The following is a 24,119-nucleotide window of genomic DNA, read 5'->3' as shown; positions in this document are numbered from 1 at the left end:
TGAGGACCCAGGCCCTGGCTGCGTCGCTCACCCACTGCGATGCCACGGAAAGGTGCAAGGAGCAAGGGAAGGAAGCCACTTCTCCTCCAGCCCCACGACAGCTGCACTTTGTCCAGATCCACGTCTGACCAGGCCACAGCGCCAGACTGGGATCCATGCTCGCGGGGCTTGCCCCGTCCTGCCAAGGGCGCAGGCGAGCAAGGACAGGTCTCGAGCGTTCCCCATCCCACTGGGCATCGGGGCATCTGGCCCACCAGTCTCTGGGACCTTCTGAGAAATACCTACAGCAGCGCATGCCCAGGCCCCGCGGGGGGCAGCAAGCCCTCCACGGCTTCCGTGGCTTGCGCCGGCGGACAGCGTCCCGGACGTGCTGGGGTTCATCACATTCAATTGCACTCCTGGGGGTCCCTGGGAAGACGCCCACCGATCGCTGCACCTCGGGGACGGAGACCCCGGGCCCACTCCGCTAAGGGACCGAAACGCGGCCCCGACGCACCCCGGAGCAAGTCCCCGTAGCCACCAGGTGGCCGCCCAGCGGGAACGGGTGATGTCGGGCACGGCCCCCACAGTCCCCAAAGCCATGACCGCGTGTGGCAGAATACAACCAGAGGCTCGGGCCACGCAGCACCCCGCCGGCACCCCGCCAGCACCCCGCCTGCCTTCCCCCCCGGCGCTGCCGTTTTTGGGTAGGCCGAGAGCCTGCACAGCGGCTCCACGTGTGCCCTGGTCTCACGGCTCGTGCCTTGTGGGGCCCCATTGGGCCTCCACGGGCTTACCTTCAGGTGCTGCTGTCAAGGTCAGCGTCCTGGCAGTGGGCCTCTGCCCTCTACCTACAAGCCCCCGGGGCACACCAACGATGCCACAGGGGTAACGGGCCCCGGGGCTCTCCTCGCAACCCATGGCCCCTGCCGTTGCATCCTGTACCACACGCTCCCTCAGGAGTTCTGCTTGAAGCGCCACCCCGGCCCACGCTGCTCCGGGACAGGCCTCCGAGGGCCTCACCCAGCGCCTCCTTAAGGGACTCCCACGAACCGGATACCATCTGCCCGACTCGACACAAGAGCCCGGCGGCGCCTCTGAGGACCTCCGACTGGCTAAGGCGGGCAAACGCCTCCCGGGCCCTGAGCCACACATGCGGCTTTCCCAGGCCGAAGTCCCTCGGGGGCTAGACATGGTGGTGCTGGCGGAGCTAGCGGTACCGGCGGTTGCGGAGGCGGCAGCGGTGGTGGAGGTGGTGGTGGTGGTGGAGGTGGTGGTGTTGGTGGAGGTGGTGGTGGTGGTGGTGGTGGTGGTGGTGGCTACCAGCGTGTGACCGAGGGGAAGCTGTCCCTCGCTCCTACCTTCTGCCCCGGGGGAGACAACGTGCTGGACCTCAGTTTCGATGAGAACGACGGTAGGGAGTTCTCACTCATTTTGTTCAGCTTTCCAAGGAATGCAGAATGAGGGAGTCATCATCGATCCGAGCACATTCGGGGCCGCCTGGTAACTGAACAGGCCAGGCTGGGTGGCTAGGAGGGTAAGCCGATGGCCTCAGAGCCCTGCGGCAGCCCGGCCCGTCCGGACCCACACTCCTGAGCAAGAGGAACGGTGCAACCTCGCACCGAGAACCAGACCCCGCTCGCCGCCAGGCTGGCGCGCACTGGCAGCCTCTGCGGCAGGCGCGCGATATCCCACCGTCACCAGTTCCACCTGAGACAGGGGAAGGCTTACCGTCTCGACGATCTGTCCGCAGGGTGCCGGCGCTGGACTGCACGTCTTCCGCGGACCCGACCAAGCTCTGCGCATCCGAGGACAGGAAGGACATCATCTCTGGGCAGAACGGAGGCCCTCCTAGCGTGGGCCCTGCACCTGACAAGTGTGGACAAGGAGCACGCACGTGTAAGCCACAGACCCAGGAGCACAGCTCCCAGTGTAGCTCACAACGGGTGGGGGAGAAGCCTTTCCTATGCCAAGTCCTGACCCTCTGACCCTCTGTCCATCTGACTTGGTGGCAGCCGGGCAGGATGCCACACGTGCCGCCTGGGCAAGCCACGGACGTGTGGGTCTCCGGGGCGTCAGGTATGAGTCTGCGTATGCCGAGGGGGCGTGCATGTGTTGATATGTGTGTGTGTGTGTGTGTGTGTGTGTGTGTGCATGTGTGTATGTGTGTAGTGGAGCGTGGATGCTGGGCGGTTTGCGGAAATGGTGTATGTTTGGGTTTGGTCCTGGCGTGTGAGGGTGGGGAGCCCTTGTGGACCACATGGGCGTGTGGGAGGGCGGTGGCATGTGGGCGCATTTCCTCAGTCGGAGTTGCCACAGGGTGGTCGCCCTTGGAGGGGACCTCAGGCCCACAGAGCCCTCCCAGGACGGGGACCCCTGGCCTCGTGGCCTGCCACGCCGCTCCGCAATATCGGTGCCACGGAATCTCCGAGCGCCACGTTCGAAATCCTCGTGGCCTGACGGGAAACGGCCTTACAGAATGCGTGTCCAAGGTCTCTGGCAAAGCAGAGCACGCCGGTTCTGGCTAGCTACACCCGCTGCCGGGGACGGAGGCCAATGCGATATGAACTCTGTGACCCTGACGCTTGCCCCAGCGTCACACAGCGTGACCGCAGGAGAGAGACCCACAGCGACGACCGACACAACCCCGGGGCCCACGGAAACGGCAAGCGCTGGCACATCAGGCGTTGGTCCTACGCCTCCCCAAGGCCCTTGCGAGAGGAGAAGGGGTTTGGACTGCGGTCGCAACGCTACCTCCCGTGCTCTCAGCTGAGAGTCCCTGCCGTGTCAGGCAGCACACCTCTTGGCAAGCGATTCCCATGACACGCCTAGGGCCAGCTGACCCTCCCACTGAACACAGGACCCATTCCCACCAAGCAGCTGACCCTCCCACTGAACACAGGACCCATTCCCACCAAGGGCACGGGTGTTTCCACGACCAGCGGACTTCCGTGGGCCTCGCCCCTGAGCAACGAGCTCTCATCGGGCAGCACGGTCCCCACGTGTGCAGGATCCAGCTGGCTCGGCAAGTCCGTCCCACCCTGGGCTCCCACAGGCCTCGCTCCTCTAAGGCAGGGATCTTTAAACGCTCGGACACATTCCCAGCGGACGTTTCCGTCAGACACCGTGCAGGACGCTTGGCAGGGCTGCTCATTCGGCGCAGGACTGAGGACCCAGGCCCTGGCTGCGTCGCTCACCCACTGCGATGCCACGGAAAGGTGCAAGGAGCAAGGGAAGGAAGCCACTTCTCCTCCAGCCCCACGACAGCTGCACTTTGTCCAGATCCACGTCTGACCAGGCCACAGCGCCAGACTGGGATCCATGCTCGCGGGGCTTGCCCCGTCCTGCCAAGGGCGCAGGCGAGCAAGGACAGGTCTCGAGCGTTCCCCATCCCACTGGGCATCGGGGCATCTGGCCCACCAGTCTCTGGGACCTTCTGAGAAATACCTACAGCAGCGCATGCCCAGGCCCCGCGGGGGGCAGCAAGCCCTCCACGGCTTCCGTGGCTTGCGCCGGCGGACAGCGTCCCGGACGTGCTGGGGTTCATCACAATCAATTGCACTCCTGGGGGTCCCTGGGAAGACGCCCACCGATCGCTGCACCTCGGGGACGGAGACCCCGGGCCCACTCCGCTAAGGGACCGAAACGCGGCCCCGACGCACCCCGGAGCAAGTCCCCGTAGCCACCAGGTGGCCGCCCAGCGGGAACGGGTGATGTCGGGCACGGCCCCCACAGTCCCCAAAGCCATGACCGCGTGTGGCAGAATACAACCAGAGGCTCGGGCCACGCAGCACCCCGCCGGCACCCCGCCAGCACCCCGCCTGCCTTCCCCCCCGGCGCTGCCGTTTTTGGGTAGGCCGAGAGCCTGCACGGCGGCTCCACGTGTGCCCTGGTCTCACGGCTCGTGCCTTGTGGGGCCCCATTGGGCCTCCACGGGCTTACCTTCAGGTGCTGCTGTCAAGGTCAGCGTCCTGGCAGTGGGCCTCTGCCCTCTACCTACAAGCCCCCGGGGCACACCAACGATGCCACAGGGGTAACGGGCCCCGGGGCTCTCCTCGCAACCCATGGCCCCTGCCGTTGCACCCTGTACCACACGCTCCCTCAGGAGTTCTGCTTGAAGCGCCACCCCGGCCCACGCTGCTCCGGGACAGGCCTCCGAGGGCCTCACCCAGCGCCTCCTTAAGGGACTCCCACGAACCGGATACCATCTGCCCGACTCGACACAAGAGCCCGGCGGCGCCTCTGAGGACCTCCGACTGGCTAAGGCGGGCAAACGCCTCCCGGGCCCTGAGCCACACATGCGGCTTTCCCAGGCCGAAGTCCCTCGGGGGCTAGACATGGTGGTGCTGGCGGAGCTAGCGGTACCGGCGGTTGCGGAGGCGGCAGCGGTGGTGGAGGTGGTGGTGGTGGTGGAGGTGGTGGTGTTGGTGGAGGTGGTGGTGGTGGTGGTGGTGGTGGTGGTGGCTACCAGCGTGTGACCGAGGGGAAGCTGTCCCTCGCTCCTACCTTCTGCCCCGGGGGAGACAACGTGCTGGACCTCAGTTTCGATGAGAACGACGGTAGGGAGTTCTCACTCATTTTGTTCAGCTTTTCCAAGGAATGCAGAATGAGGGAGTCATCATCGATCCGAGCACATTCGGGGCCGCCTGGTAACTGAACAGGCCAGGCTGGGTGGCTAGGAGGGTAAGCCGATGGCCTCAGAGCCCTGCGGCAGCCCGGCCCGTCCGGACCCACACTCCTGAGCAAGAGGAACGGTGCAACCTCGCACCGAGAACCAGACCCCGCTCGCCGCCAGGCTGGCGCGCACTGGCAGCCTCTGCGGCAGGCGCGCGATATCCCACCGTCACCAGTTCCACCTGAGACAGGGGAAGGCTTACCGTCTCGACGATCTGTCCGCAGGGTGCCGGCGCTGGACTGCACGTCTTCCGCGGACCCGACCAAGCTCTGCGCATCCGAGGACAGGAAGGACATCATCTCTGGGCAGAACGGAGGCCCTCCTAGCGTGGGCCCTGCACCTGACAAGTGTGGACAAGGAGCACGCACGTGTAAGCCACAGACCCAGGAGCACAGCTCCCAGTGTAGCTCACAACGGGCGGGGGAGAAGCCTTTCCTATGCCAAGTCCTGACCCTCTGACCCTCTGTCCATCTGACTTGGTGGCAGCCGGGCAGGATGCCACACGTGCCGCCTGGGCAAGCCACGGACGTGTGGGTCTCCGGGGCGTCAGGTATGAGTCTGCGTATGCCGAGGGGGCGTGCATGTGTTGATATGTGTGTGTGTGTGTGTGTGTGTGTGTGTGTGTGCATGTGTGTATGTGTGTAGTGGAGCGTGGATGCTGGGCGGTTTGCGGAAATGGTGTATGTTTGGGTTTGGTCCTGGCGTGTGAGGGTGGGGAGCCCTTGTGGACCACATGGACGTGTGGGAGGGCGGTGGCATGTGGGCGCATTTCCGCAGTCGGAGTTGCCACAGGGTGGTCGCCCTTGGAGGGGACCTCAGGCCCACAGAGCCCTCCCAGGACGGGGACCCCTGGCCTCGTGGCCTGCCACGCCGCTCCGCAATATCGGTGCCACGGAATCTCCGAGCGCCACGTTCGAAACCCTCGTGGCCGGACGGGAAACGGCCTTACAGAACGCGTGTCCAAGGTCTCCTGGCAAAGCAGAGCACGCCGGTTCTGGCTAGCTACACCCGCTGCCGGGGACGGAGGCCAATGCGATATGAACTCTGTGACCCTGACGCTTGCCCCAGCGTCACACAGCGTGACCGCAGGAGAGAGACCCACAGCGACGACCGACACAACCCCGGGGCCCACGGAAACGGCAAGCGCTGGCACATCAGGCGTTGGTCCTACGCCTCCCCAAGGCCCTTGCGAGAGGAGAAGGGGTTTGGACTGCGGTCGCAACGCTACCTCCCGTGCTCTCAGCCGAGAGTCCCTGCCGTGTCAGGCAGCACACCTCTTGGCAAGCGATTCCCATGACACGCCTAGGGCCAGCTGACCCTCCCACTGAACACAGGACCCATTCCCACCAAGCAGCTGACCCTCCCACTGAACACAGGACCCATTCCCACCAAGGGCACGGGTGTTTCCACGACCAGCGGACTTCCGTGGGCCTCGCCCCTGAGCAACGAGCTCTCATCGGGCAGCACGGTCCCCACGTGTGCAGGATCCAGCTGGCTCGGCAAGTCCGTCCCACCCTGGGCTCCCACAGGCCTCGCTCCTCTAAGGCAGGGATCTTTAAACGCTCGGACACATTCCCAGCGGACGTTTCCGTCAGACACCGTGCAGGACGCTAGGCAGGGCTGCTCATTCGGCGCAGGACTGAGGACCCAGGCCCTGGCTGCGTCGCTCACCCACTGCGATGCCACGGAAAGGTGCAAGGAGCAAGGGAAGGAAGCCACTTCTCCTCCAGCCCCACGACAGCTGCACTTTGTCCAGATCCACGTCTGACCAGGCCACAGCGCCAGACTGGGATCCATGCTCGCGGGGCTTGCCCCGTCCTGCCAAGGGCGCAGGCGAGCAAGGACAGGTCTCGAGCGTTCCCCATCCCACTGGGCATCGGGGCATCTGGCCCACCAGTCTCTGGGACCTTCTGAGAAATACCTACAGCAGCGCATGCCAAGGCCCCGCGGGGGGCAGCAAGCCCTCCACGGCTTCCGTGGCTTGCGCCGGCGGACAGCGTCCCGGACGTGCTGGGGTTCATCACAATCAATTGCACTCCTGGGGGTCCCTGGGAAGACGCCCACCGATCGCTGCACCTCGGGGACGGAGACCCCGGGCCCACTCCGCTAAGGGACCGAAACGCGGCCCCGACGCACCCCGGAGCAAGTCCCCGTAGCCACCAGGTGGCCGCCCAGCGGGAACGGGTGATGTCGGGCACGGCCCCCACAGTCCCCAAAGCCATGACCGCGTGTGGCAGAATACAACCAGAGGCTCGGGCCACGCAGCACCCCGCCGGCACCCCGCCAGCACCCCGCCTGCCTTCCCCCCCGGCGCTGCCGTTTTTGGGTAGGCCGAGAGCCTGCACGGCGGCTCCACGTGTGCCCTGGTCTCACGGCTCGTGCCTTGTGGGGCCCCATTGGGCCTCCACGGGCTTACCTTCAGGTGCTGCTGTCAAGGTCAGCATCCTGGCAGTGGGCCTCTGCCCTCTACCTACAAGCCCCCGGGGCACACCAACGATGCCACAGGGGTAACGGGCCCCGGGGCTCTCCTCGCAACCCATGGCCCCTGCCGTTGCACCCTGTACCACACGCTCCCTCAGGAGTTCTGCTTGAAGCGCCACCCCGGCCCACGCTGCTCCGGGACAGGCCTCCGAGGGCCTCACCCAGCGCCTCCTTAAGGGACTCCCACGAACCGGATACCATCTGCCCGACTCGACACAAGAGCCCGGCGGCGCCTCTGAGGACCTCCGACTGGCTAAGGCGGGCAAACGCCTCCCGGGCCCTGAGCCACACATGCGGCTTTCCCAGGCCGAAGTCCCTCGGGGGCTAGACATGGTGGTGCTGGCGGAGCTAGCGGTACCGGCGGTTGCGGAGGCGGCAGCGGTGGTGGAGGTGGTGGTGGTGGTGGAGGTGGTGGTGTTGGTGGAGGTGGTGGTGGTGGTGGTGGTGGTGGTGGTGGCTACCAGCGTGTGACCGAGGGGAAGCTGTCCCTCGCTCCTACCTTCTGCCCCGGGGGAGACAACGTGCTGGACCTCAGTTTCGATGAGAACGACGGTAGGGAGTTCTCACTCATTTTGTTCAGCTTTTCCAAGGAATGCAGAATGAGGGAGTCATCATCGATCCGAGCACATTCGGGGCCGCCTGGTAACTGAACAGGCCAGGCTGGGTGGCTAGGAGGGTAAGCCGATGGCCTCAGAGCCCTGCGGCAGCCCGGCCCGTCCGGACCCACACTCCTGAGCAAGAGGAACGGTGCAACCTCGCACCGAGAACCAGACCCCGCTCGCCGCCAGGCTGGCGCGCACTGGCAGCCTCTGCGGCAGGCGCGGGCTATCCCACAGTCACCAGTTCCACCTGAGACAGGGGAAGGCTTACCGTCTCGACGATCTGTCCGCAGGGTGCCGGCGCTGGACTGCACGTCTTCCGCGGACCCGACCAAGCTCTGCGCATCCGAGGACAGGAAGGACATCATCTCTGGGCAGAACGGAGGCCCTCCTAGCGTGGGCCCTGCACCTGACAAGTGTGGACAAGGAGCACGCACGTGTAAGCCACAGACCCAGGAGCACAGCTCCCAGTGTAGCTCACAACGGGCGGGGGAGAAGCCTTTCCTATGCCAAGTCCTGACCCTCTGACCCTCTGTCCATCTGACTTGGTGGCAGCCGGGCAGGATGCCACACGTGCCGCCTGGGCAAGCCACGGACGTGTGGGTCTCCGGGGCGTCAGGTATGAGTCTGCGTATGCCGAGGGGGCGTGCATGTGTTGATATGTGTGTGTGTGTGTGTGTGTGTGTGTGTGCATGTGTGTATGTGTGTAGTGGAGCGTGGATGCTGGGCGGTTTGCGGAAATGGTGTATGTTTGGGTTTGGTCCTGGCGTGTGAGGGTGGGGAGCCCTTGTGGACCACATGGACGTGTGGGAGGGCGGTGGCATGTGGGCGCATTTCCGCAGTCGGAGTTGCCACAGGGTGGTCGCCCTTGGAGGGGACCTCAGGCCCACAGAGCCCTCCCAGGACGGGGACCCCTGGCCTCGTGGCCTGCCACGCCGCTCCGCAATATCGGTGCCACGGAATCTCCGAGCGCCACGTTCGAAACCCTCGTGGCCGGACGGGAAACGGCCTTACAGAACGCGTGTCCAAGGTCTCCTGGCAAAGCAGAGCACGCCGGTTCTGGCTAGCTACACCCGCTGCCGGGGACGGAGGCCAATGCGATATGAACTCTGTGACCCTGACGCTTGCCCCAGCGTCACACAGCGTGACCGCAGGAGAGAGACCACAGCGACGACCGACACAACCCCGGGGCCCACGGAAACGGCAAGCGCTGGCACATCAGGCGTTGGTCCTACGCCTCCCCAAGGCCCTTGCGAGAGGAGAAGGGGTTTGGACTGCGGTCGCAACGCTACCTCCCGTGCTCTCAGCCGAGAGTCCCTGCCGTGTCAGGCAGCACACCTCTTGGCAAGCGATTCCCATGACACGCCTAGGGCCAGCTGACCCTCCCACTGAACACAGGACCCATTCCCACCAAGCAGCTGACCCTCCCACTGAACACAGGACCCATTCCCACCAAGGGCACGGGTGTTTCCACGACCAGCGGACTTCCGTGGGCCTCGCCCCTGAGCAACGAGCTCTCATCGGGCAGCACGGTCCCCACGTGTGCAGGATCCAGCTGGCTCGGCAAGTCCGTCCCACCCTGGGCTCCCACAGGCCTCGCTCCTCTAAGGCAGGGATCTTTAAACGCTCGGACACATTCCCAGCGGACGTTTCCGTCAGACACCGTGCAGGACGCTAGGCAGGGCTGCTCATTCGGCGCAGGACTGAGGACCCAGGCCCTGGCTGCGTCGCTCACCCACTGCGATGCCACGGAAAGGTGCAAGGAGCAAGGGAAGGAAGCCACTTCTCCTCCAGCCCCACGACAGCTGCACTTTGTCCAGATCCACGTCTGACCAGGCCACAGCGCCAGACTGGGATCCATGCTCGCGGGGCTTGCCCCGTCCTGCCAAGGGCGCAGGCGAGCAAGGACAGGTCTCGAGCGTTCCCCATCCCACTGGGCATCGGGGCATCTGGCCCACCAGTCTCTGGGACCTTCTGAGAAATACCTACAGCAGCGCATGCCCAGGCCCCGCGGGGGGCAGCAAGCCCTCCACGGCTTCCGTGGCTTGCGCCGGCGGACAGCGTCCCGGACGTGCTGGGGTTCATCACAATCAATTGCACTCCTGGGGGTCCCTGGGAAGACGCCCACCGATCGCTGCACCTCGGGGACGGAGACCCCGGGCCCACTCCGCTAAGGGACCGAAACGCGGCCCCGACGCACCCCGGAGCAAGTCCCCGTAGCCACCAGGTGGCCGCCCAGCGGGAACGGGTGATGTCGGGCACGGCCCCCACAGTCCCCAAAGCCATGACCGCGTGTGGCAGAATACAACCAGAGGCTCGGGCCACGCAGCACCCCGCCGGCACCCCGCCAGCACCCCGCCTGCCTTCCCCCCCGGCGCTGCCGTTTTTGGGTAGGCCGAGAGCCTGCACGGCGGCTCCACGTGTGCCCTGGTCTCACGGCTCGTGCCTTGTGGGGCCCCATTGGGCCTCCACGGGCTTACCTTCAGGTGCTGCTGTCAAGGTCAGCGTCCTGGCAGTGGGCCTCTGCCCTCTACCTACAAGCCCCCGGGGCACACCAACGATGCCACAGGGGTAACGGGCCCCGGGGCTCTCCTCGCAACCCAGGGCCCCTGCCGTTGCACCCTGTACCACACGCTCCCTCAGGAGTTCTGCTTGAAGCGCCACCCCGGCCCACGCTGCTCCGGGACAGGCCTCCGAGGGCCTCACCCAGCGCCTCCTTAAGGGACTCCCACGAACCGGATACCATCTGCCCGACTCGACACAAGAGCCCGGCGGCGCCTCTGAGGACCTCCGACTGGCTAAGGCGGGCAAACGCCTCCCGGGCCCTGAGCCACACATGCGGCTTTCCCAGGCCGAAGTCCCTCGGGGGCTAGACATGGTGGTGCTGGCGGAGCTAGCGGTACCGGCGGTTGCGGAGGCGGCAGCGGTGGTGGAGGTGGTGGTGGTGGTGGAGGTGGTGGTGTTGGTGGAGGTGGTGGTGGTGGTGGTGGTGGTGGTGGTGGCTACCAGCGTGTGACCGAGGGGAAGCTGTCCCTCGCTCCTACCTTCTGCCCCGGGGGAGACAACGTGCTGGACCTCAGTTTCGATGAGAACGACGGTAGGGAGTTCTCACTCATTTTGTTCAGCTTTTCCAAGGAATGCAGAATGAGGGAGTCATCATCGATCCGAGCACATTCGGGGCCGCCTGGTAACTGAACAGGCCAGGCTGGGTGGCTAGGAGGGTAAGCCGATGGCCTCAGAGCCCTGCGGCAGCCCGGCCCGTCCGGACCCACACTCCTGAGCAAGAGGAACGGTGCAACCTCGCACCGAGAACCAGACCCCGCTCGCCGCCAGGCTGGCGCGCACTGGCAGCCTCTGCGGCAGGCGCGCGATATCCCACCGTCACCAGTTCCACCTGAGACAGGGGAAGGCTTACCGTCTCGACGATCTGTCCGCAGGGTGCCGGCGCTGGACTGCACGTCTTCCGCGGACCCGACCAAGCTCTGCGCATCCGAGGACAGGAAGGACATCATCTCTGGGCAGAACGGAGGCCCTCCTAGCGTGGGCCCTGCACCTGACAAGTGTGGACAAGGAGCACGCACGTGTAAGCCACAGACCCAGGAGCACAGCTCCCAGTGTAGCTCACAACGGGTGGGGGAGAAGCCTTTCCTATGCCAAGTCCTGACCCTCTGACCCTCTGTCCATCTGACTTGGTGGCAGCCGGGCAGGATGCCACACGTGCCGCCTGGGCAAGCCACGGACGTGTGGGTCTCCGGGGCGTCAGGTATGAGTCTGCGTATGCCGAGGGGGCGTGCATGTGTTGATATGTGTGTGTGTGTGTGTGTGTGTGTGTGTGTGTGTGCGTGTGTGTATGTGTGTAGTGGAGCGTGGATGCTGGGCGGTTTGCGGAAATGGTGTATGTTTGGGTTTGGTCCTGGCGTGTGAGGGTGGGGAGCCCTTGTGGACCACATGGACGTGTGGGAGGGCGGTGGCATGTGGGCGCATTTCCGCAGTCGGAGTTGCCACAGGGTGGTCGCCCTTGGAGGGGACCTCAGGCCCACAGAGCCCTCCCAGGACGGGGACCCCTGGCCTCGTGGCCTGCCACGCCGCTCCGCAATATCGGTGCCACGGAATCTCCGAGCGCCACGTTCGAAACCCTCGTGGCCGGACGGGAAACGGCCTTACAGAACGCGTGTCCAAGGTCTCCTGGCAAAGCAGAGCACGCCGGTTCTGGCTAGCTACACCCGCTGCCGGGGACGGAGGCCAATGCGATATGAACTCTGTGACCCTGACGCTTGCCCCAGCGTCACACAGCGTGACCGCAGGAGAGAGACCCACAGCGACGACCGACACAACCCCGGGGCCCACGGAAACGGCAAGCGCTGGCACATCAGGCGTTGGTCCTACGCCTCCCCAAGGCCCTTGCGAGAGGAGAAGGGGTTTGGACTGCGGTCGCAACGCTACCTCCCGTGCTCTCAGCCGAGAGTCCCTGCCGTGTCAGGCAGCACACCTCTTGGCAAGCGATTCCCATGACACGCCTAGGGCCAGCTGACCCTCCCACTGAACACAGGACCCATTCCCACCAAGCAGCTGACCCTCCCACTGAACACAGGACCCATTCCCACCAAGGGCACGGGTGTTTCCACGACCAGCGGACTTCCGTGGGCCTCGCCCCTGAGCAACGAGCACTCATCGGGCAGCACGGTCCCCACGTGTGCAGGATCCAGCTGGCTCGGCAAGTCCGTCCCACCCTGGGCTCCCACAGGCCTCGCTCCTCTAAGGCAGGGATCTTTAAACGCTCGGACACATTCCCAGCGGACGTTTCCGTCAGACACCGTGCAGGACGCTAGGCAGGGCTGCTCATTCGGCGCAGGACTGAGGACCCAGGCCCTGGCGGCGTCGCTCACCCACTGCGATGCCACGGAAAGGTGCAAGGAGCAAGGGAAGGAAGCCACTTCTCCTCCAGCCCCACGACAGCTGCACTTTGTCCAGATCCACGTCTGACCAGGCCACAGCGCCAGACTGGGATCCATGCTCGCGGGGCTTGCCCCGTCCTGCCAAGGGCGCAGGCGAGCAAGGACAGGTCTCGAGCGTTCCCCATCCCACTGGGCATCGGGGCATCTGGCCCACCAGTCTCTGGGACCTTCTGAGAAATACCTACAGCAGCGCATGCCCAGGCCCCGCGGGGGGCAGCAAGCCCTCCACGGCTTCCGTGGCTTGCGCCGGCGGACAGCGTCCCGGACGTGCTGGGGTTCATCACAATCAATTGCACTCCTGGGGGTCCCTGGGAAGACGCCCACCGATCGCTGCACCTCGGGGACGGAGACCCCGGGCCCACTCCGCTAAGGGACCGAAACGCGGCCCCGACGCACCCCGGAGCAAGTCCCCGTAGCCACCAGGTGGCCGCCCAGCGGGAACGGGTGATGTCGGGCACGGCCCCCACAGTCCCCAAAGCCATGACCGCGTGTGGCAGAATACAACCAGAGGCTCGGGCCACGCAGCACCCCGCCGGCACCCCGCCAGCACCCCGCCTGCCTTCCCCCCCGGCGCTGCCGTTTTTGGGTAGGCCGAGAGCCTGCACGGCGGCTCCACGTGTGCCCTGGTCTCACGGCTCGTGCCTTGTGGGGCCCCATTGGGCCTCCACGGGCTTACCTTCAGGTGCTGCTGTCAAGGTCAGCGTCCTGGCAGTGGGCCTCTGCCCTCTACCTACAAGCCCCCGGGGCACACCAACGATGCCACAGGGGTAACGGGCCCCGGGGCTCTCCTCGCAACCCATGGCCCCTGCCGTTGCACCCTGTACCACACGCTCCCTCAGGAGTTCTGCTTGAAGCGCCACCCCGGCCCACGCTGCTCCGGGACAGGCCTCCGAGGGCCTCACCCAGCGCCTCCTTAAGGGACTCCCACGAACCGGATACCATCTGCCCGACTCGACACAAGAGCCCGGCGGCGCCTCTGAGGACCTCCGACTGGCTAAGGCGGGCAAACGCCTCCCGGGCCCTGAGCCACACATGCGGCTTTCCCAGGCCGAAGTCCCTCGGGGGCTAGACATGGTGGTGCTGGCGGAGCTAGCGGTACCGGCGGTTGCGGAGGCGGCAGCGGTGGTGGAGGTGGTGGTGGTGGTGGAGGTGGTGGTGTTGGTGGAGGTGGTGGTGGTGGTGGTGGTGGTGGTGGTGGCTACCAGCGTGTGACCGAGGGGAAGCTGTCCCTCGCTCCTACCTTCTGCCCCGGGGGAGACAACGTGCTGGACCTCAGTTTCGATGAGAACGACGGTAGGGAGTTCTCACTCATTTTGTTCAGCTTTTCCAAGGAATGCAGAATGAGGGAGTCATCATCGATCCGAGCACATTCGGGGCCGCCTGGTAACTGAACAGGCCAGGCTGGGTGGCTAGGAGGGTAAGCCGATGGCCTCAGAGCCCTGCGGCAGCCCGGCCCGTCCGGACCCACACTCCTGAGCAAGAGGAACGGTGCAACCTCGCACCGAGAACCAGACCCCGCTCGCCGCCAGGCTGGCGCGCACTGGCAGCCTCTGCGGCAGGCGCGCGATATCCCACCGTCACCAGTTCCACCTGAGACAGGGGAAGGCTTACCGTCTCGACGATCTGTCCGCAGGGTGCCGGCGCTGGACTGCACGTCTTCCGCGGACCCGACCAAGCTCTGCGCATCCGAGGACAGGAAGGACATCATCTCTGGGCAGAACGGAGGCCCTCCTAGCGTGGGCCCTGCACCTGACAAGTGTGGACAAGGAGCACGCACGTGTAAGCCACAGACCCAGGAGCACAGCTCCCAGTGTAGCTCACAACGGGTGGGGGAGAAGCCTTTCCTATGCCAAGTCCTGACCCTCTGACCCTCTGTCCATCTGACTTGGTGGCAGCCGGGCAGGATGCCACACGTGCCGCCAGGGCAAGCCACGGACGTGTGGGTCTCCGGGGCGTCAGGTATGAGTCTGCGTATGCCGAGGGGGCGTGCATGTGTTGATATGTGTGTGTGTGTGTGTGTGTGTGTGTGTGTGTGTGTGCGTGTGTGTATGTGTGTAGTGGAGCGTGGATGCTGGGCGGTTTGCGGAAATGGTGTATGTTTGGGTTTGGTCCTGGCGTGTGAGGGTGGGGAGCCCTTGTGGACCACATGGACGTGTGGGAGGGCGGTGGCATGTGGGCGCATTTCCGCAGTCGGAGTTGCCACAGGGTGGTCGCCCTTGGAGGGGACCTCAGGCCCACAGAGCCCTCCCAGGACGGGGACCCCTGGCCTCGTGGCCTGCCACGCCGCTCCGCAATATCGGTGCCACGGAATCTCCGAGCGCCACGTTCGAAACCCTCGTGGCCGGACGGGAAACGGCCTTACAGAACGCGTGTCCAAGGTCTCCTGGCAAAGCAGAGCACGCCGGTTCTGGCTAGCTACACCCGCTGCCGGGGACGGAGGCCAATGCGATATGAACTCTGTGACCCTGACGCTTGCCCCAGCGTCACACAGCGTGACCGCAGGAGAGAGACCCACAGCGACGACCGACACAACCCCGGGGCCCACGGAAACGGCAAGCGCTGGCACATCAGGCGTTGGTCCTACGCCTCCCCAAGGCCCTTGCGAGAGGAGAAGGGGTTTGGACTGCGGTCGCAACGCTACCTCCCGTGCTCTCAGCCGAGAGTCCCTGCCGTGTCAGGCAGCACACCTCTTGGCAAGCGATTCCCATGACACGCCTAGGGCCAGCTGACCCTCCCACTGAACACAGGACCCATTCCCACCAAGCAGCTGACCCTCCCACTGAACACAGGACCCATTCCCACCAAGGGCACGGGTGTTTCCACGACCAGCGGACTTCCGTGGGCCTCGCCCCTGAGCAACGAGCTCTCATCGGGCAGCACGGTCCCCACGTGTGCAGGATCCAGCTGGCTCGGCAAGTCCGTCCCACCCTGGGCTCCCACAGGCCTCGCTCCTCTAAGGCAGGGATCTTTAAACGCTCGGACACATTCCCAGCGGACGTTTCCGTCAGACACCGTGCAGGACGCTAGGCAGGGCTGCTCATTCGGCGCAGGACTGAGGACCCAGGCCCTGGCGGCGTCGCTCACCCACTGCGATGCCACGGAAAGGTGCAAGGAGCAAGGGAAGGAAGCCACTTCTCCTCCAGCCCCACGACAGCTGCACTTTGTCCAGATCCACGTCTGACCAGGCCACAGCGCCAGACTGGGATCCATGCTCGCGGGGCTTGCCCCGTCCTGCCAAGGGCGCAGGCGAGCAAGGACAGGTCTCGAGCGTTCCCCATCCCACTGGGCATCGGGGCATCTGGCCCACCAGTCTCTGGGACCTTCTGAGAAATACCTACAGCAGCGCATGCCCAGGCCCCGCGGGGGGCAGCAAGCCCTCCACGGCTTCCGTGCCTTGCGCCGGCGGACAGCGTCCCGGACGTGCTGGGGTTCATCACAATCAATTGCACTCCTGGGGGTCCCTGGGAAGACGCCCACCGATCGCTGCACCTCGGGGACGGAGACCCCGGGCCCACTCCGCTAAGGGACCGAAACGCGGCCCCGACGCACCCCGGAGCAAGTCCCCGTAGCCACCAGGTGGCCGCCCAGCGGGAACGGGTGATGTCGGGCACGGCCCCCACAGTCCCCAAAGCCATGACCGCGTGTGGCAGAATACAACCAGAGGCTCGGGCCACGCAGCACCCCGCCGGCACCCCGCCAGCACCCCGCCTGCCTTCCCCCCCGGCGCTGCCGTTTTTGGGTAGGCCGAGAGCCTGCACGGCGGCTCCACGTGTGCCCTGGTCTCACGGCTCGTGCCTTGTGGGGCCCCATTGGGCCTCCACGGGCTTAGCTTCAGGTGCTGCTGTCAAGGTCAGCGTCCTGGCAGTGGGCCTCTGCCCTCTACCTACAAGCCCCCGGGGCACACCAACGATGCCACAGGGGTAACGGGCCCCGGGGCTCTCCTCGCAACCCATGGCCCCTGCCGTTGCACCCTGTACCACACGCTCCCTCAGGAGTTCTGCTTGAAGCGCCACCCCGGCCCACGCTGCTCCGGGACAGGCCTCCGAGGGCCTCACCCAGCGCCTCCTTAAGGGACTCCCACGAACCGGATACCATCTGCCCGACTCGACACAAGAGCCCGGCGGCGCCTCTGAGGACCTCCGACTGGCTAAGGCGGGCAAACGCCTCCCGGGCCCTGAGCCACACATGCGGCTTTCCCAGGCCGAAGTCCCTCGGGGGCTAGACATGGTGGTGCTGGCGGAGCTAGCGGTACCGGCGGTTGCGGAGGCGGCAGCGGTGGTGGAGGTGGTGGTGGTGGTGGAGGTGGTGGTGTTGGTGGAGGTGGTGGTGGTGGTGGTGGTGGTGGTGGTGGCTACCAGCGTGTGACCGAGGGGAAGCTGTCCCTCGCTCCTACCTTCTGCCCCGGGGGAGACAACGTGCTGGACCTCAGTTTCGATGAGAACGACGGTAGGGAGTTCTCACTCATTTTGTTCAGCTTTTCCAAGGAATGCAGAATGAGGGAGTCATCATCGATCCGAGCACATTCGGGGCCGCCTGGTAACTGAACAGGCCAGGCTGGGTGGCTAGGAGGGTAAGCCGATGGCCTCAGAGCCCTGCGGCAGCCCGGCCCGTCCGGACCCACACTCCTGAGCAAGAGGAACGGTGCAACCTCGCACCGAGAACCAGACCCCGCTCGCCGCCAGGCTGGCGCGCACTGGCAGCCTCTGCGGCAGGCGCGCGATATCCCACCGTCACCAGTTCCACCTGAGACAGGGGAAGGCTTACCGTCTCGACGATCTGTCCGCAGGGTGCCGGCGCTGGACTGCACGTCTTCCGCGGACCCGACCAAGCTCTGCGCATCCGAGGACAGGAAGGACATCATCTCTGGGCAGAACGGAGGCCCTCCTAGCGTGGGCCCTGCACCTGACAAGTGTGGACAAGGAGCACGCACGTGTAAGCCACAGACCCAGGAGCACAGCTCCCAGTGTAGCTCACAACGGGTGGGGGAGAAGCCTTTCCTATGCCAAGTCCTGACCCTCTGACCCTCTGTCCATCTGACTTGGTGGCAGCCGGGCAGGATGCCACACGTGCCGCCTGGGCAAGCCACGGACGTGTGGGTCTCCGGGGCGTCAGGTATGAGTCTGCGTATGCCGAGGGGGCGTGCATGTGTTGATATGTGTGTGTGTGTGTGTGTGTGTGTGTGTGCATGTGTGTATGTGTGTAGTGGAGCGTGGATGCTGGGCGGTTTGCGGAAATGGTGTATGTTTGGGTTTGGTCCTGGCGTGTGAGGGTGGGGAGCCCTTGTGGACCACATGGACGTGTGGGAGGGCGGTGGCATGTGGGCGCATTTCCGCAGTCGGAGTTGCCACAGGGTGGTCGCCCTTGGAGGGGACCTCAGGCCCACAGAGCCCTCCCAGGACGGGGACCCCTGGCCTCGTGGCCTGCCACGCCGCTCCGCAATATCGGTGCCACGGAATCTCCGAGCGCCACGTTCGAAACCCTCGTGGCCGGACGGGAAACGGCCTTACAGAACGCGTGTCCAAGGTCTCCTGGCAAAGCAGAGCACGCCGGTTCTGGCTAGCTACACCCGCTGCCGGGGACGGAGGCCAATGCGATATGAACTCTGTGACCCTGACGCTTGCCCCAGCGTCACACAGCGTGACCGCAGGAGAGAGACCCACAGCGACGACCGACACAACCCCGGGGCCCACGGAAACGGCAAGCGCTGGCACATCAGGCGTTGGTCCTACGCCTCCCCAAGGCCCTTGCGAGAGGAGAAGGTGTTTGGACTGCGGTCGCAATGCTACCTCCCGTGCTCTCAGCCGAGAGTCCCTGCCGTGTCAGGCAGCACACCTCTTGGCAAGCGATTCCCATGACACGCCTAGGGCCAGCTGACCCTCCCACTGAACACAGGACCCATTCCCACCAAGCAGCTGACCCTCCCACTGAACACAGGACCCATTCCCACCAAGGGCACGGGTGTTTCCACGACCAGCGGACTTCCGTGGGCCTCGCCCCTGAGCAACGAGCTCTCATCGGGCAGCACGGTCCCCACGTGTGCAGGATCCAGCTGGCTCGGCAAGTCCGTCCCACCCTGGGCTCCCACAGGCCTCGCTCCTCTAAGGCAGGGATCTTTAAACGCTCGGACACATTCCCAGCGGACGTTTCCGTCAGACACCGTGCAGGACGCTAGGCAGGGCTGCTCATTCGGCGCAGGACTGAGGACCCAGGCCCTGGCGGCGTCGCTCACCCACTGCGATGCCACGGAAAGGTGCAAGGAGCAAGGGAAGGAAGCCACTTCTCCTCCAGCCCCACGACAGCTGCACTTTGTCCAGATCCACGTCTGACCAGGCCACAGCGCCAGACTGGGATCCATGCTCGCGGGGCTTGCCCCGTCCTGCCAAGGGCGCAGGCGAGCAAGGACAGGTCTCGAGCGTTCCCCATCCCACTGGGCATCGGGGCATCTGGCCCACCAGTCTCTGGGACCTTCTGAGAAATACCTACAGCAGTGCATGCCCAGGCCCCGCGGGGGGCAGCAAGCCCTCCACGGCTTCCGTGGCTTGCGCCGGCGGACAGCGTCCCGGACGTGCTGGGGTTCATCACAATCAATTGCACTCCTGGGGGTCCCTGGGAAGACGCCCACCGATCGCTGCACCTCGGGGACGGAGACCCCGGGCCCACTCCGCTAAGGGACCGAAACGCGGCCCCGACGCACCCCGGAGCAAGTCCCCGTAGCCACCAGGTGGCCGCCCAGCGGGAACGGGTGATGTCGGGCACGGCCCCCACAGTCCCCAAAGCCATGACCGCGTGTGGCAGAATACAACCAGAGGCTCGGGCCACGCAGCACCCCGCCGGCACCCCGCCAGCACCCCGCCTGCCTTCCCCCCCGGCGCTGCCGTTTTTGGGTAGGCCGAGAGCCTGCACGGCGGCTCCACGTGTGCCCTGGTCTCACGGCTCGTGCCTTGTGGGGCCCCATTGGGCCTCCACGGGCTTAGCTTCAGGTGCTGCTGTCAAGGTCAGCGTCCTGGCAGTGGGCCTCTGCCCTCTACCTACAAGCCCCCGGGGCACACCAACGATGCCACAGGGGTAACGGGCCCCGGGGCTCTCCTCGCAACCCATGGCCCCTGCCGTTGCACCCTGTACCACACGCTCCCTCAGGAGTTCTGCTTGAAGCGCCACCCCGGCCCACGCTGCTCCGGGACAGGCCTCCGAGGGCCTCACCCAGCGCCTCCTTAAGGGACTCCCACGAACCGGATACCATCTGCCCGACTCGACACAAGAGCCCGGCGGCGCCTCTGAGGACCTCCGACTGGCTAAGGCGGGCAAACGCCTCCCGGGCCCTGAGCCACACATGCGGCTTTCCCAGGCCGAAGTCCCTCGGGGGCTAGACATGGTGGTGCTGGCGGAGCTAGCGGTACCGGCGGTTGCGGAGGCGGCAGCGGTGGTGGAGGTGGTGGTGGTGGTGGAGGTGGTGGTGTTGGTGGAGGTGGTGGTGGTGGTGGTGGTGGTGGTGGTGGCTACCAGCGTGTGACCGAGGGGAAGCTGTCCCTCGCTCCTACCTTCTGCCCCGGGGGAGACAACGTGCTGGACCTCAGTTTCGATGAGAACGACGGTAGGGAGTTCTCACTCATTTTGTTCAGCTTTTCCAAGGAATGCAGAATGAGGGAGTCATCATCGATCCGAGCACATTCGGGGCCGCCTGGTAACTGAACAGGCCAGGCTGGGTGGCTAGGAGGGTAAGCCGATGGCCTCAGAGCCCTGCGGCAGCCCGGCCCGTCCGGACCCACACTCCTGAGCAAGAGGAACGGTGCAACCTCGCACCGAGAACCAGACCCCGCTCGCCGCCAGGCTGGCGCGCACTGGCAGCCTCTGCGGCAGGCGCGCGATATCCCACCGTCACCAGTTCCACCTGAGACAGGGGAAGGCTTACCGTCTCGACGATCTGTCCGCAGGGTGCCGGCGCTGGACTGCACGTCTTCCGCGGACCCGACCAAGCTCTGCGCATCCGAGGACAGGAAGGACATCATCTCTGGGCAGAACGGAGGCCCTCCTAGCGTGGGCCCTGCACCTGACAAGTGTGGACAAGGAGCACGCACGTGTAAGCCACAGACCCAGGAGCACAGCTCCCAGTGTAGCTCACAACGGGTGGGGGAGAAGCCTTTCCTATGCCAAGTCCTGACCCTCTGACCCTCTGTCCATCTGACTTGGTGGCAGCCGGGCAGGATGCCACACGTGCCGCCTGGGCAAGCCACGGACGTGTGGGTCTCCGGGGCGTCAGGTATGAGTCTGCGTATGCCGAGGGGGCGTGCATGTGTTGATATGTGTGTGTGTGTGTGTGTGTGTGTGTGTGTGCGTGTGTGTATGTGTGTAGTGGAGCGTGGATGCTGGGCGGTTTGCGGAAATGGTGTATGTTTGGGTTTGGTCCTGGCGTGTGAGGGTGGGGAGCCCTTGTGGACCACATGGACGTGTGGGAGGGCGGTGGCATGTGGGCGCATTTCCGCAGTCGGAGTTGCCACAGGGTGGTCGCCCTTGGAGGGGACCTCAGGCCCACAGAGCCCTCCCAGGACGGGGACCCCTGGCCTCGTGGCCTGCCACGCCGCTCCGCAATATCGGTGCCACGGAATCTCCGAGCGCCACGTTCGAAACCCTCGTGGCCGGACGGGAAACGGCCTTACAGAACGCGTGTCCAAGGTCTCCTGGCAAAGCAGAGCACGCCGGTTCTGGCTAGCTACACCCGCTGCCGGGGACGGAGGCCAATGCGATATGAACTCTGTGACCCTGACGCTTGCCCCAGCGTCACACAGCGTGACCGCAGGAGAGAGACCCACAGCGACGACCGACACAACCCCGGGGCCCACGGAAACGGCAAGCGCTGGCACATCAGGCGTTGGTCCTACGCCTCCCCAAGGCCCTTGCGAGAGGAGAAGGGGTTTGGACTGCGGTCGCAACGCTACCTCCCGTGCTCTCAGCCGAGAGTCCCTGCCGTGTCAGGCAGCACACCTCTTGGCAAGCGATTCCCATGACACGCCTAGGGCCAGCTGACCCTCCCACTGAACACAGGACCCATTCCCACCAAGCAGCTGACCCTCCCACTGAACACAGGACCCATTCCCACCAAGGGCACGGGTGTTGCCACGACAGCGGACTTCCGTGGGCCTCGCCCCTGAGCAACGAGCTCTCATCGGGCAGCACGGTCCCCACGTGTGCAGGATCCAGCTGGCTCGGCAAGTCCGTCCCACCCTGGGCTCCCACAGGCCTCGCTCCTCTAAGGCAGGGATCTTTAAACGCTCGGACACATTCCCAGCGGACGTTTCCGTCAGACACCGTGCAGGACGCTAGGCAGGGCTGCTCATTCGGCGCAGGACTGAGGACCCAGGCCCTGGCGGCGTCGCTCACCCACTGCGATGCCACGGAAAGGTGCAAGGAGCAAGGGAAGGAAGCCACTTCTCCTCCAGCCCCACGACAGCTGCACTTTGTCCAGATCCACGTCTGACCAGGCCACAGCGCCAGACTGGGATCCATGCTCGCGGGGCTTGCCCCGTCCTGCCAAGGGCGCAGGCGAGCAAGGACAGGTCTCGAGCGTTCCCCATCCCACTGGGCATCGGGGCATCTGGCCCACCAGTCTCTGGGACCTTCTGAGAAATACCTACAGCAGCGCATGCCCAGGCCCCGCGGGGGGCAGCAAGCCCTCCACGGCTTCCGTGCCTTGCGCCGGCGGACAGCGTCCCGGACGTGCTGGGGTTCATCACAATCAATTGCACTCCTGGGGGTCCCTGGGAAGACGCCCACCGATCGCTGCACCTCGGGGACGGAGACCCCGGGCCCACTCCGCTAAGGGACCGAAACGCGGCCCCGACGCACCCCGGAGCAAGTCCCCGTAGCCACCAGGTGGCCGCCCAGCGGGAACGGGTGATGTCGGGCACGGCCCCCACAGTCCCCAAAGCCATGACCGCGTGTGGCAGAATACAACCAGAGGCTCGGGCCACGCAGCACCCCGCCGGCACCCCGCCAGCACCCCGCCTGCCTTCCCCCCCGGCGCTGCCGTTTTTGGGTAGGCCGAGAGCCTGCACGGCGGCTCCACGTGTGCCCTGGTCTCACGGCTCGTGCCTTGTGGGGCCCCATTGGGCCTCCACGGGCTTACCTTCAGGTGCTGCTGTCAAGGTCAGCGTCCTGGCAGTGGGCCTCTGCCCTCTACCTACAAGCCCCCGGGGCACACCAACGATGCCACAGGGGTAACGGGCCCCGGGGCTCTCCTCGCAACCCAGGGCCCCTGCCGTTGCACCCTGTACCACACGCTCCCTCAGGAGTTCTGCTTGAAGCGCCACCCCGGCCCACGCTGCTCCGGGACAGGCCTCCGAGGGCCTCACCCAGCGCCTCCTTAAGGGACTCCCACGAACCGGATACCATCTGCCCGACTCGACACAAGAGCCCGGCGGCGCCTCTGAGGACCTCCGACTGGCTAAGGCGGGCAAACGCCTCCCGGGCCCTGAGCCACACATGCGGCTTTCCCAGGCCGAAGTCCCTCGGGGGCTAGACATGGTGGTGCTGGCGGAGCTAGCGGTACCGGCGGTTGCGGAGGCGGCAGCGGTGGTGGAGGTGGTGGTGGTGGTGGAGGTGGTGGTGTTGGTGGAGGTGGTGGTGGTGGTGGTGGTGGTGGTGGTGGCTACCAGCGTGTGACCGAGGGGAAGCTGTCCCTCGCTCCTACCTTCTGCCCCGGGGGAGACAACGTGCTGGACCTCAGTTTCGATGAGAACGACGGTAGGGAGTTCTCACTCATTTTGTTCAGCTTTTCCAAGGAATGCAGAATGAGGGAGTCATCATCGATCCGAGCACATTCGGGGCCGCCTGGTAACTGAACAGGCCAGGCTGGGTGGCTAGGAGGGTAAGCCGATGGCCTCAGAGCCCTGCGGCAGCCCGGCCCGTCCGGACCCACACTCCTGAGCAAGAGGAACGGTGCAACCTCGCACCGAGAACCAGACCCCGCTCGCCGCCAGGCTGGCGCGCACTGGCAGCCTCTGCGGCAGGCGCGCGATATCCCACCGTCACCAGTTCCACCTGAGACAGGGGAAGGCTTACCGTCTCGACGATCTGTCCGCAGGGTGCCGGCGCTGGACTGCACGTCTTCCGCGGACCCGACCAAGCTCTGCGCATCCGAGGACAGGAAGGACATCATCTCTGGGCAGAACGGAGGCCCTCCTAGCGTGGGCCCTGCACCTGACAAGTGTGGACAAGGAGCACGCACGTGTAAGCCACAGACCCAGGAGCACAGCTCCCAGTGTAGCTCACAACGGGTGGGGGAGAAGCCTTTCCTATGCCAAGTCCTGACCCTCTGACCCTCTGTCCATCTGACTTGGTGGCAGCCGGGCAGGATGCCACACGTGCCGCCTGGGCAAGCCACGGACGTGTGGGTCTCCGGGGCGTCAGGTATGAGTCTGCGTATGCCGAGGGGGC

The 24,119-nt window shown here is 65.5% G+C and overlaps 1 protein-coding gene and 8 non-coding genes across 9 annotated transcripts in view; all 9 read right to left on the bottom strand.

Annotated features, from left to right (window-relative positions):
• LOC122894669 overlaps positions 1 to 24,119 on the bottom strand; it is a 36,435-nt gene that overhangs the window by 9,436 nt on the left and 2,880 nt on the right. Inside the window, exons 2-9 of the mRNA XM_044232419.1 lie at positions 23,745 to 23,882; positions 20,599 to 20,736; positions 17,454 to 17,591; positions 14,301 to 14,438; positions 11,150 to 11,287; positions 8,006 to 8,143; positions 4,857 to 4,994; positions 1,711 to 1,848 (exon numbers count right to left, since the gene is read on the bottom strand). Of these exons, the coding sequence (XP_044088354.1) occupies positions 1,711 to 1,848; positions 4,857 to 4,994; positions 8,006 to 8,143; positions 11,150 to 11,287; positions 14,301 to 14,438; positions 17,454 to 17,591; positions 20,599 to 20,736; positions 23,745 to 23,882 (1,104 nt within the window). The remainder of the gene's footprint in view (positions 1 to 1,710; positions 1,849 to 4,856; positions 4,995 to 8,005; positions 8,144 to 11,149; positions 11,288 to 14,300; positions 14,439 to 17,453; positions 17,592 to 20,598; positions 20,737 to 23,744; positions 23,883 to 24,119) is intronic.
• On the bottom strand, positions 1,368 to 1,461 carry LOC122895134. Its single transcript, XR_006382116.1, has one exon. It is a non-coding gene; the product is annotated as a small nucleolar RNA SNORD116 (small nucleolar RNA).
• On the bottom strand, positions 4,513 to 4,607 carry LOC122895156. Its single transcript, XR_006382138.1, has one exon. It is a non-coding gene; the product is annotated as a small nucleolar RNA SNORD116 (small nucleolar RNA).
• Positions 7,662 to 7,756, bottom strand: LOC122895155. The gene has a single exon (XR_006382137.1). It is a non-coding gene; the product is annotated as a small nucleolar RNA SNORD116 (small nucleolar RNA).
• On the bottom strand, positions 10,806 to 10,900 carry LOC122895154. Its single transcript, XR_006382136.1, has one exon. It is a non-coding gene; the product is annotated as a small nucleolar RNA SNORD116 (small nucleolar RNA).
• Positions 13,957 to 14,051, bottom strand: LOC122895153. Its single transcript, XR_006382135.1, has one exon. It is a non-coding gene; the product is annotated as a small nucleolar RNA SNORD116 (small nucleolar RNA).
• On the bottom strand, positions 17,110 to 17,204 carry LOC122895152. The gene has a single exon (XR_006382134.1). It is a non-coding gene; the product is annotated as a small nucleolar RNA SNORD116 (small nucleolar RNA).
• Positions 20,255 to 20,349, bottom strand: LOC122895151. The gene has a single exon (XR_006382133.1). It is a non-coding gene; the product is annotated as a small nucleolar RNA SNORD116 (small nucleolar RNA).
• LOC122895150 lies at positions 23,401 to 23,495 on the bottom strand. Its single transcript, XR_006382132.1, has one exon. It is a non-coding gene; the product is annotated as a small nucleolar RNA SNORD116 (small nucleolar RNA).

Source organism: Neovison vison, chromosome 13 (assembly GCF_020171115.1).
Source record: "Neovison vison isolate M4711 chromosome 13, ASM_NN_V1, whole genome shotgun sequence".
Classification (NCBI taxonomy): Eukaryota; Metazoa; Chordata; class Mammalia; order Carnivora; family Mustelidae; genus Neogale; species Neogale vison.
Note: the sequence above shows the minus strand (reverse complement) of the source record. Positions and strands in the feature narration are given on the sequence as shown.